The sequence below is a fragment of the Hypanus sabinus genome, chromosome 9 (assembly GCF_030144855.1).
Source record: "Hypanus sabinus isolate sHypSab1 chromosome 9, sHypSab1.hap1, whole genome shotgun sequence".
Lineage (NCBI taxonomy): Eukaryota > Metazoa > Chordata > Chondrichthyes > Myliobatiformes > Dasyatidae > Hypanus > Hypanus sabinus.
The window spans coordinates 68,294,432-68,307,162 of NC_082714.1; the positions used below are offsets into that span (position 1 = coordinate 68,294,432).

Consider the following 12,731-nt stretch of genomic DNA (forward strand, 5'->3'; position numbering starts at 1 on the left):
CCTCATATTTCATACTGCCACCCAGCTTTGTGTCATTTGCAAATTTGCTAATGTTACTTTTAATCCCTTCATCTAAATCATTAATGTATATTGTAAATAGCTGTGGTCCAGCACCGAGCCTTGCGGTACCCCGCTCGTCACTGCCTGCCATTCTGAAAAGGACCCGTTAATCCCTACTCTTTGTTTCCTGTCTGCCAACCAATTTTCTATGTTAGTACCCTACCCCCAATACCATGTGCTCTAATTTTGCCCACTAATCTCCTATGTGGGACCTTATCAAAGGCTTTCTGAAAGTCCAGGTACACTACATCCACTGGCTCTCCCTTGTCCAGTTTTCATAGTTACATCCTCAAAAAATTCCATAAGATTAGTCAAGCATGATTTCCCCTTTGTAATTCCATGCTGACTGGGACCGATCCTGTTACTGCTATTCAAATGTGCCACTATTTCATCTGTTATAATTGACTCCAGCATCTTCCCCACCACTGATGTCAGGCTAACTGGTCCATAATTCCCTCTCCCTCCTTTCTTAAAAAGTAGGATAACATTAGCTACCCTCCAATCCACAGGAACTGATCCTGAATCTATAGAACATTGGAAAATGATTACCAATGCATCCATGATTTCTAGAGTCACCTCCTTAAGTACCCTGGGATGCAGACCATCAGACCCTGGGGATTTATCAGCCTTCAGTCCCAACAGTCTACCCAACACCATTTTCTGCCTAATGTGAATTTCCTTCAGTTCCTCCGTTACCCTAGGTCCTCTGGCCACTATTACATCTGGGAGATTGTCCGTGTCTTCCCTAGTGAAGACAGATCCAAAGTACCTGTTCAACTCATCTGCCATTTCCTTGTTCCCCATAATAAATTCACCCGTTTTTGCCTTCAAGGGCTCAAATTCGGTCTTAACTAATTTTTTCCTCTTCAGATACCTTAAAGAAGCTTTTACTATCCTCCTTTATATTCTTGGCTAGCTTACCTTCGTACTTCGTCTTTTCTCCCCGTATTGCCTTTTTAGTTATCTTCTGTTGCTCTTTAAAAGTTTCCCAATCCTCTGGCTTCCTGCTCATCTTTGCTATGTTATACTTCAGTTTTATATTTATACTGTCCTTGACTTCCCTTGTTAGCCATGGTTGTCCCTTACTCCCCTTAGAATCTTTTTTCCTCTTTGGAATGAACTGATCCTATACCTTCTGTATTATTCCCAGAAATACCTGCCATTGTTGTTTCACTGTCATCCCTGCTAGGGTATCCTTCCAGTCAACTTTGGCTAGTTCCTCCCTCATGGCTCCATAGTCGCCTTTGTTCAACTGTAATACTGACGCTTCTGATTTTCCCTTCTCTCTCTCAAATTGTAGATTAAAACTTACCATATTATGGTCACTACCTCCTAATGAATATACCTTTTAAGTTTCAGGCCATCTTATTGACTTCCACGGTTTATAATTGGCTGGACCCCATTATTTGTACTGAAAGGTTCAAAATTTTGGGATGTATGGTATTAAATCACAGATCATAAAAATAGCAAAGTGTATTCAGATAATGAGATACCACCTGCACATAATGTCTGTATTTGAGACAAAGCAAGAATAGATCAGCACAGACAGACTTGTACAATTATTCATGTGGGGGTTACAATACGACCATAAGATGAGGGCAGCATTCAGCTCATTAAATCTATTTGTCAAGGATGATTTATTTTCCCCCTCAACCCATTCTCCTCCAGTTTCACTGTAAACTTTGACACTCTTCCTAAACAGGAACCTATGAATCTCTGCTTTAAATATACCCAATGACATGGTCTCCACAATCATCTGTGGTAATGAATTTCACAGATTTACCACCCTCTGGTTAAAGAAATTCCACCTCATCCCTGTTCTAAAATGTTAGTTACGTGAGCAATGGCTTTATAGCAAAACTAGGAATTACAGGATATAGAGAATGTGAAGCTGATTTCAACACCTTTTATCTATTTATTGTAACACCCTGGTTAAGATTTTTACTGCTATACTCTAAGTATTTCATTTTAGCAGTTACGTAAGAGCAGTGATGGACACTGATGTGAGTCGGAGTCTTTTGGGTGGAAACTAGAAGACAGGAGGGAAGATGGCTGAGGATGCTGTCCCTGTTCCACAAGGTGCTTTGTGCAGATGAATTCCTTCAAGGGGAAGGACCAGTACTCCTGTGGGGGAGCCCATTTGTTTGAAATCGGTTTTGAGAGACCTTTGACGTAGACCACAAACTTCAAGATAAGCTCCAACTTATACACAAATGGACTGGGTTAACTATAATGGGCCCTATTTATTTTTCTTTTCTTTTCCCTACTAACTGTTCAATAAAGCTGAAATTTGTAAATATGCTTTCTTTATAATTCTATGCAGTGGATGATCTGTTATTCCTCACCAACAGGTAATAGCATGTGGGCAGCATTTATTCAGTAGTCGCTCAGATTGGGATGCAGATGGTCGAAACATCCTGGCTCCCCCGGTCTAATGGGACCTAAGTTATATTGACCCTAGACATATGGAGTTCGAGAAAGGTGGTCTCACTGCTGAGTCCATTGGCTTGTTAGTGAGGGGCTAACCAGCCATGTTTCCAGAGATGCCCTATAAAAATACAGAAAATATCCCATTGCATGTGACCAGATAAGCAGTGACACTGATCTAGAGAAGTTAATATGATCAATATTTAAAGATTGATTGTACAGAGTGTTGAAAGATGTGAGGCACAATGGTTTAAAGGGATGTAAGTTTGTGGTTGAGATCCTTTAAACTGAATTGTCGATGGATAAGCGACTAATGAGAGTAATGAACACGTGTTGTATATACAAAACATCAGACAGCAGAGTTTTAGTTGGATTTTACTTGGGCGTGTTGGAGGCAGGTGAATGGTGGGGGGAGAAGAGCAGCCCACCAAAGACAAAGACGTTAGACCAATTCACAGTAAGACAATAAACGTGCAAGCATTAATTTTAAGGAAAAGGATTAATTCCAGATGAATATCAAATCTTTCACAACGTGGAGTTATATGAGTGCCTTTGACTTGTCTAAGATTTGAAGTAGGGAATTGAGTTGGCTGTATAAAATGATAAAAATGACATCTATTCACTAACAATTGAAATATAGTTTTAATGTGGTTTGTTTTTATGTAAAACCGTAAAATACTCAGAAAAATATGCTCAGGATTCTTTTTGCTCTAAACAGCCCACCACTCTTCCGCAAGGTACCATCAATATGAATCTCTCTACCGATGTTACTGATGGAGAGAGTAAGACAGCTCAGAAGAACTCTGTGTGTATCATAACACCAGAAAAACAGTACTTCATTCGTGCAGAAAGTAAAGAGACCATCAATGGGTGAGTGTTGTTTCTGGTATTACATGTTCAGATACGATGTGTTGTTTGGAATTGTGACTGAAAGTTTCAGCCTTTTGTGGATGTTCCATGAATTTCCAGCATCTGCAGATCTTCTCTTGTTTGGTCTCTGCATGAGCTAGTTGGCAGACAGATCTTTGATTCCATTTTCAAGTTCAGGTTTATGGTAATCTTGACTGTACATGTATACAACTAAACAAAATAATGTTCCTCCAGACCATGGTGCACCCACAAAACACAACACACATAGCACGTAAACTAAAATATTGACATAAATAAGTTAATAAAATATAATTCAAATTGTATGCAGCACAGGTAAACAGTAAACAGCTTGCTGACCTAGTGATAAGACTCAGTAGTGGCAGAGTATTCATTAGTCTCACAGCCTGGGGGGAGAAGCTGTTACCCAGCCTGGCAGTCCTAGTCCTGATACATTTGTACCTCCGTCCTGACGGTAGTGGGTTAAAGAGATTGTGGGGTGAATGATGGGGAACCTCAACAATGCTTTGGGCCTTTCATCTGCAATGCTCCAAGTAAATGTCACAAATAAAGGGCAGGGAGACCTCGGTGATCCAATTAGTGGTTTTAACTGTCCTCCGTAGGGTCTTGCAGTCCAGTGCCTTACAGCCTCTGTACCACACAATGATATGGCCAGATAGGACACTCTTGATGGTGCTTCTATAGAAAGTTATTAGAATGGGGCTGGGGAGCCTTGCGCATCTCAGTCTCCTTAAAGCATAGATGCTGCTGTGCCACCTTCACTAATGAGGTGGTGGTGTGGGTCCAGGTTAAATCATCTGTTATGTAAACTCCGAGTAACTTTGTGCTCTTCATTCTCTCCATGGCAGAGCCATTGAAGTGCATTGGAGAGTGGCTGATCTATACTTTCTGAAGCTCACAATCTTCTCTTTTGTGTTGTTCACGTAGTCTCAGGTTGTTGTTCTCACATCATTTGATAAAGCTCTGAACCTCCTTTCTGTCTGCCAGCTCATCACTTTTGCTGATGAGGCCAAGCACTGTCATATTATCAGCAAACGTGATGCTGCAGCTTGAGCTGAATCTGACAGTGCAGTTGTGAGTCAGCAGCGTGAAAGGCAGTGGGCACTTGCTTAGTGTGACAGGGTCCTGAAAGAGAGAGGGAGTTGTTATTCAACCCCGGACACCTTGTTATTAAGAGAGAGAGGCAAAGGCTGTTCGGAGATGGTGTTATGATTCCTCTGCAAGCACGTTTACACTTTTACAAGGACACTGTCAGCTTCTGTATCCTTATAGAGAGAGAGAGAAGGGAGGAGCTGTTTGATAAGACAGCTGGTGTTCAGCATGGTGAGATAAAAAGAAGGTCTGCTGATAGACCTACAGACACATGGTTTTGGACACTGAATGAGCTTTATTGTGCCCACAGAAAAGGTGGGTTTTGGAGGATCGATCAGGAGAATCGATCAGTAGCTCTCACAGTGTGAAAAAGGTGTGTCCGGTGGGGAGTTATTCGTGTGTCAAACCCTTGCCTGGGTTAATAATTCCACCACAGAAGAACGGTCCCCTTTGTTGTAGTCACAGTCGGTGACTTCCAAAGGATTTCGGAGGACAACGGGACGATTGATGGCGTCAGCTTACCTGAAGACTCAAAACTCTCCCTCACTCTCTCTCCATCATTACTCGACTCAATACCACGAACTGAACTGAACTTCACTCATCATCGTAAGACTGTACCCATTTACCCCTAGGCTTGAGGAAGCTTGGTTTTCCTATTTCCACACTTTTATATATATATATATATATATATATATATATCTATCGCTAACTTGTTTGATATATCGGCATTTATATTACTGTATTGCGTAGTTACTAGTAAATAGTATTAGTTTATAGCAATACCAGGCTTCAAGGTGTTTTCTATTTCTGCTGGTTCATTAACCCGTCACAGGGTACGTGACACTTAGACAGGACCAGATTTGTCAGTGAATGACCATGACCCCCCCCCCCCCACCCCAATGCTTAGAACAGTAGTCACCTGCTACTTTGTGTTCTCTTACTCGTGGCTTTGAGTAATATTTATGGGAAGATCCCTTTCTTGCAAGTTTTGAACTAATATCACCTTCCTTTGCAGACAAGGCTCAGAATCTGAATCAGGTTTATAATCAATGGCATGTGTCGTGAAATTTGTTAACTCAGCAGCAGCAGTACATAATATGGAAGAAAAAAATAATAAATAAATAACAGTATATGTATATTGAATAGATTAAAAATCAAGCAAAAAACAGAAATAATATATATTACAAAAGTGAGGTAGTGTCCAAGGGTTCAATGTCCAGTTAGGAATCGGATGGCAGAAGGGAAGAAGCTGTTCCTGAATCACTGAGTGTGTGGCTTCAGGCTTCTGTATCTCCTACCTGATGGTAACAGTGAGAAAAGGACATGCCCTCGGTGCTGGAGGTCTTTAATAATGGACGCTGCCTTTCTGAGACACTGCTCCCTGAAGATGTCCTGGGTACTTTGTAGGCTAGTATCCAAGATAGAGCTGACTAAGTTTGCAACCCTCTGCAGCTTCTTTCAATCCTGTGTAGTAGCCCACCTCCCCCCCCATACCAGAGAGTGATGCAGCCTGTCAGAATGCTCCCCACAGTACATCTATAGAAGTTTTTGAGTGTGTTTGTTGACATACCAAATCTCTTCAGACTCCTAATGAAGTATAGTTGCTGTCTTGCCTTCTTTATAACTGCATCAATATGTTGGGACCAGGTTTGATCCTCAGAGATCTTGACACCCAGGAACTTGAAGCTGCTCACTCTCTCCAATTCTGATCCCTCGAAAAGACGATTCCTTCATCTTACCCTTCCAGAAGACCACAATCAGCTCTCTCATCTTACTGACGTTGAGTGCCATGTTATTGCTGCGACACCACTCCATTAGCTGGCATATCTCGACCTGGTATGCCCTGTTGTCATCATCTGAGATTCTACCAACATTGGCTGTATCATCAGCAAATTTATAGATGGTATTTGAACTATGCCTAACCACACAGTCATGGGTATATAGAGAGTAGAGCAGTGGGCTAAGTACACACCCCTGAGGTGCACCAGTGATGATTGTCAGCAAGGAGGAGATGTTATCACCAATTCACACAGATTGTGGTCTTCCAGCAAAGAAGGGATCCAATTGTAGAGGGAGGTACAGAGGCCCACGTTCTGCAACTTCTCAATCAGGATTGTGGGAATGATGGTGTTAAATGCTGAGCTATAGTCGATGAACAGCATCCTGACATAGGTGTTTGTGTTGTCCAGGTAGTCTAAGGCCATGTGAAGAGCCATTGAGATTGCATCTGCTGTTAAACTATTGTGGTGATGGGCAAATTGCAATGGGTCCAGGTCCTTGCTGAGGCGGAAGTTCAGTTCAGTCATGACTAACCTCTCAAAGCATTTTGTCATTATAGATGTGAGTGCTACTGGATGATAGTCATTAAGGCAGCTGGTATTATTATTCTTAGGCACTGGTATAATTGCTGCCTTTTTGAAGCAAGTGGGAACCTCTGCCCTTAGCAGTGAGAGGTTGAAAATGCCCCTTAATATTCCCTCCAGTTGGTTGGCAGAGGTTTTCAGAGCCTTACCAAGTACTCCATTGGGACCTTCTGCCTTGCGAGGGTTCACTCTCTTTAAAGACAGCCTAACATCGGCCTCTGAGACAGAGATCACAGGGTCATCAGGTACAGCAGGGATCTTCACAGCTGTAGTTGTGTTCTCCCTTTCAAAGTGGGCATAGAAGGCCTTGAGTTCATCTGGTAGTGAAGCATTGTTATCATTCATGCTATTGGGTTTTTCTTTGTAGGAAGTAATGTCTTGCAAACCCTGCTAGAGTTGTCGTACATCCACCGTCACCACCCTCGTTCAAAATTGTCTCTTCGCCCTTGAAATAGCCCTCCACAAATACCTGGTTTTCTAGTACAGGCCTAGGTCGTCAGACCTGAATGCCACAGATCTAGCCTTCTGCAGACGACATACCTCCTGGTTCACTTATGGCTTTTGGTTTGGGAATGTACGGTAAGTCTTTCTAGGCATACACTCATCCACACAGGTTTTAATGAAGTCGGTAACAACTCATCCAGGTTCGATGGTGAGTCCCTGAATACAGTCCAGTCCACTGATTCAAAGCAGTCCTGTAGGCGCTCCTGTGCTTCCCTTGTCCAGACCTCCTTGATCCTCACTACTAGTGCTGCAGTCTTCAATCTCTGCCCATACTCAGGGAGTAGAAGTACAGCCAGGTGATCAGACTTCCCGAAGTGAGGGCATGGTATAGCATGGTAGGCATTCTTGTTTGTGGTGTAACAATGTGTGTTGTTAATTGTTGATGGTAATTGCTTAGTGATCTTTTGCAGACTGATCTGGTTAAAGTCTCCCAAAATGATGGAGGAGGCATTAGGGTGAGCTGTTTAATGCATGTTGATCCCATTACTCAGATCATCTAAATCCTGACTGATACTGGCCTGAGGTGGACTGTATACCGCTACCAAAATGATCCTGGAGAACTCCAGCAGTAGGTAAAAAGGATGGCACTTAACCACTAGATATTCCAGGTCAGGTGAGCAGAATTGGGACAGCACTGATATATTTGTGCACCAAGAGTTGATCATGAGGCATACTCCTCCACCTCTGCTTTTGAAAGACTCTATAGATCTATCGTATAAATCTATATATAGTGTATAGTAAACCCGTTGATCTGAATGGCTGCATCTGGGATGGAAGGGGTTAACCAGGATTCCATGAAACAAAGGACACACGTGGTCGTAATATCCCTCTGATTCAGCATCCTGGCTCTGAGATCATCAATTTTATTCACCAGAGACTGCATATTTGCCAGCAAGATAGTCGGTATTGGGAGTTTAAAACCCCGTTTCTTTAAACACATTTGTTTCCCTGACCATGCTTCCATCGTGGAATTCTACGAGGGCGCATCCGTCCACAATCAGTATTGTTTCAGTGATAGTTCATTTAAACAGGCTGAGACGAAAATATTTCGTCGTATCCATTGAGAGTTCTGCTACTACTCGAGTCTCCCCTAGTTGTCCCGGAAGTACTGAATCAATCCAAATGTCTATTGTGCTTTATTTCTTGTATATCTCTATAAGATGTCACACTTTGAAGTATTTCAGTTATTTCCATAACCCTCTCATAATAACTGAGAATTAACAGCCATTGTGTTTCATGACTACTGTTTTGTCTGTATAATTACTTCTCTAACCCCTTATTTTTGGTTATTCAAAAATACAGAAACGTCAACTGTACTTTTTCTTCCATAGATGCTGCCTGGCCTGCTGAGTTCCTCCAGCTCTGTGTGTGTGTTGCTCTGATCACATTGAACTACATAAATAGAACAATTTAGCCAAGTGTAATATAACACAGACCAGTTGTGAGTATATACAGAGTAAAGTCAAGCTGAGACTATGGGCTTAGAGCTGGTGTAGGGAAAGCAAATGTCCATTTTGCCATAGGTTTACTTTGAACATATCCACACCATCCTGAAAATTCCACGGCCGTTCCTTTTACATTGTAGGTATTTCCAGCACTTTACCTTTTGCTGTTACGTGCTACCTTGAGATTAATTCTCTCTTCATCTTTGGTAATATCTTGCACTATATGTCTTCAATTTTATTGACATTTAGGCTTTTTTAAAGCCTGTATGCATGGTTGAACAGACTGCTAGATTATGAGATAATGAAGATTATGGATAATGAGTAGGCTAAATGGCAAGCCTGCTCTGGCATTCAACAAGAACATGGCTGATCTGAGCATTGTCTCATTTCCACTTCCTTACCTCTTCCTAGTAATTGAGTTAATTGATCAGAATCTATATTTGCATATAATATATTCAGTCATTTGTGGCTTCTGTGGTTCCTCTGGAAAGTTCCATAAACACTGAACCTCCTGGGAGTAAAAAATTTTCTGTGTATTAAAACAGCACCTTTCATTTTTAAATTAAATTCAGAGAATGTTGGAAAGACTTGGCAGGTGGAGCTGCATCTGTTAATTAATCCTGCCTCAGTACACATGACCAACCTATTTCCTAGTTAGTTTCTCAAGATATTGTTCGGAGAAGTTGCCCAGATGTCCGAATGACCCTACTTTTGCCATTTTGATTTGTCAAAATTCTGCAACTGAAGTTTAGGAGCACAGTATCATTCCCAGTTGAAACTGTGTGGTGAGTTTAATGCAAACAAGCAAGTATTTGAATCCGAAATTCCAAGATCTGAATTTTTTTTGAGTGCTGACATGATGTCAGAAATGGAAAATTCCACAAACCACTGGGAAGTTTTCTAGGTGATGCGCACCTGACAGTAGTGAATATAAGTTATTGAAAAATAGAAAAATTGCATAAAGTGAAAACTGTACGTCATAATTGTGTATTGTCAGCATTGGAGTGAAAATGTCCCACTTAGTGCTGATCATGACATAAGCAAAGATCTATCATGATGAACTGAAAATTGAAGGTAAATGTGAATATTCAGTAGGCAGGTTGCAGAAATTTGAGAAAAGGTACAGCATTAAATTTTTAAGAGTTTGCTGATCACCAGAACCATGATGCTGATTGTTTACATAAACCTCAAAAAAGGTAAAATACAGATGTAGTGTACTGTGATTTTCTTTTGAGAATCTTCCAGTTTAAGATTGTACTACCAAATGTGAGCAACAGCTCACGGATAGTTGGAAAGACAAGAAATTTGACTAAAAACTTCATTAACAACACCTTTTCTGAAGTAAATTGTAGTGAACTATCACCACAAACAATGAAGAAGCAAGCAGAAGTGAAGCTGATTTGTAGAATGGGCTGTGTGGGTGCATCGCAAAGCATGTTCATGGGGTCACAGACAGAGTTGGTATGATTATTGGTGATGGAGTGAGTGATATGGAGAGGAGTCGATGTGGAAGAGGTTCGATGACCGTCCGCCTAACCCATGTGCAAGGTTAGATCGCTCCAAGCACTGAGCTGATTTAGAGAGATTGAGAATGACTTTGGTCTGTGCAGCCCAAGTGGGATCTGGGATCTGGGTTCTAGAATGAGGCACTCCCCAGTGTTTGGACAATTTAAGTGCTGGTCTCGACAGACTGGAAGGCCCGAGTGTCGGGGCTGGAGAAAAGGGTTGGGTTGATTTCGCTTGCTCTCCTGTGATGTTCACTCCTCTCTCTGCAGCGCCGAGGCTGTGAACTGCTCTGGCAGCTGCGAGTTTCAAGCCATTTGTGTCCACAAATATGATGAACTGAGATTGAGTCTTGGGTCTACTCTGGCTGTTCCAGGCAGTGGATCTAAGGACTCGATCTGGTTTGGAATGCTGTTGTTTGCATGACGTGTGCATGTTTTTCCTGTCTTTCTCAGAGGGGTGGTTTTGGTCTTTCTCTTATTAAAATTGGGTTCTTCAGGTTTCTTGCTTTGTGGCTGCCTGTGAGCAAACAAATCTGTAGGTTGTATAATCTATACATTTGTTAATAATAAAAGTACTTTGACTTTGTAACCTTTTAATCAAAACGTGGCATTGTCAGTATTGATTGAAAGCCTGCCGTTGTCTGTCGGTGTTTAACAGCTGATTCAGGTATTCTCCCAATGCTGCTGTGCTGTTTTTGTTACCTTGCACACATTATACTTTCATTATATTAATGGTACGTAATAATTCTTGCTGTTAGGTACATGTGTGTGATGAACAACTGTAAGACAAGGACTGCTTACCGGTAGCACATAAATTCAAAATCAGAAATGATGATGATCCCAAGCTATCTCATTATATATTCCAAACTCCAAAGTCTGAAACACTTCCAGCCCCAATCATTTTGGGATAAGGGGGTACTGTACTACCTGTACTAAATTTTATCATTCATTATTTTCCTGAATAAACAAACATGCATGCAATTAATACTTCTACAATGCTTAACAGTCCGCTATCACCAAACATATTCACCTAACTCCTTTTTAAAGGCTGATTCTGAATAATTTTTTTTCAATATTTTCATTTATATTTTCAATATAGTCTCTAACTGTCTCAAGATATCTAACTTGAAGCTGGATATTACTGTTCTATTACTTTTTGGATCGCTTAATAAGCTCTGTGTTTATCAAAGATTTATGTGCTTAGATTATTTTCTCTGTTAAACATGGCGAGGATTTACAAGGTTCTGTAACATTTCTTGCTCTTCTTTAAAGGAAATAGGAATAGGAACATCAAAGGAAATGGGAATAGACTATTTGTCCCCTTGTATTTCACCATACTGGCAGAGCAGGGCTGACTCTATCTGCACTAACCCTATATCTGAGTGAAATTGGAGTCTTAGCAATTACTGTTATGTATTTTGATTCTTAGTTTGTCAGATCTTGAAATATAAACAAAGTACGTTAAAGAGCATTACAGAGAATAAAGAAGCAATTGGCGCAAGTGAAAAAGCATTGTTTTAAATTCATTTTGTACCATGTCATTTGAGAAATAAAGAAGAATTTGTAGCTTTGATTCATCCCAAATAATTTTTTTTACAGTTATGTGCCTTCTGAGTACAGTCACAGTAGGAAAGTCAACTTGAACACAGCAAAGCCTCACAGGCAGCAACGTGATAAAGATCAGAAGATGAGTTTTTGTGATGTTGATAGTGAGCTAAACATTAGTGAGATGCCAGGAAAAACAACTCTAGTCTGAGTAGTGTTGCCATCCACCCATGCAGGAGAGATGGCCACAATTTAGCAAATCAGCTGATGTTAATTCTGTCAGCACAGTATTTCCCCAAGTCTTGCACTGAAGTGTTCACTCAGATATTTGTGTTCAAGTCCCTGGAGTGAGACTTGGAATGCACAAATTTTAAACTGAAGTGCGAGTGTGACAATTGAATACAAAATATGTTTAGTTTGTAATGTAGGCAGTATGATTCTCAGCAGCTGAAAATATTATAGGTTGGCAAAATAAATGAGTTAAGTCTTGTTAAAGACTAAATAAAGATTTTTTTTGGGGTCTGTGATCTGAACATTTAAATTTAAAAACAAGTTGATATAACCAAAGTTTTTGCCCTTTTGTACTTTATCTTTTGCTATGTTGTTTGTGAAAACATGGGTGACAACAGCACTTCACTTCAATGCCTTCTATGCTCGCTTTGACAGTCAAAACACGGAAGAACCATCATGAACTCCTGCAACCCTGATAATCCTGTGATTGCAGTCTCTGAGGCAGACATGTAGGCAGACTTCAGGAGAGTGTACCCAGAAAAAGCATCCAGCCCAGACAGAACCTGGCCAGGCACTAAAGACTTGTGCTGATCAACTTGCTGGAGTGTTCACTGAGATCTTTAACCTCTTGCTTCAGCAGTGTGTGGTACCCACCTGCTTCAATGACTATT

The 12,731-nt window shown here is 40.9% G+C and overlaps 1 protein-coding gene across 6 annotated transcripts in view; it reads left to right on the forward strand.

Annotated features, from left to right (window-relative positions):
• The window catches only part of LOC132399469 (myosin phosphatase Rho-interacting protein-like), a 324,199-nt gene that overhangs the window by 126,625 nt on the left and 184,843 nt on the right, over positions 1-12,731 (forward strand). For 5 of the 6 annotated variants that reach the window (XM_059979858.1, XM_059979857.1, XM_059979859.1 and 2 more), the window contains exon 4: positions 3,206-3,357. The exons of the other annotated variant lie outside the window; for it this stretch is intronic. In XM_059979858.1, the coding sequence (XP_059835841.1) occupies positions 3,206-3,357 (152 nt within the window). The remainder of the gene's footprint in view (positions 1-3,205; positions 3,358-12,731) is intronic. 6 annotated transcript variants of the gene reach the window in all.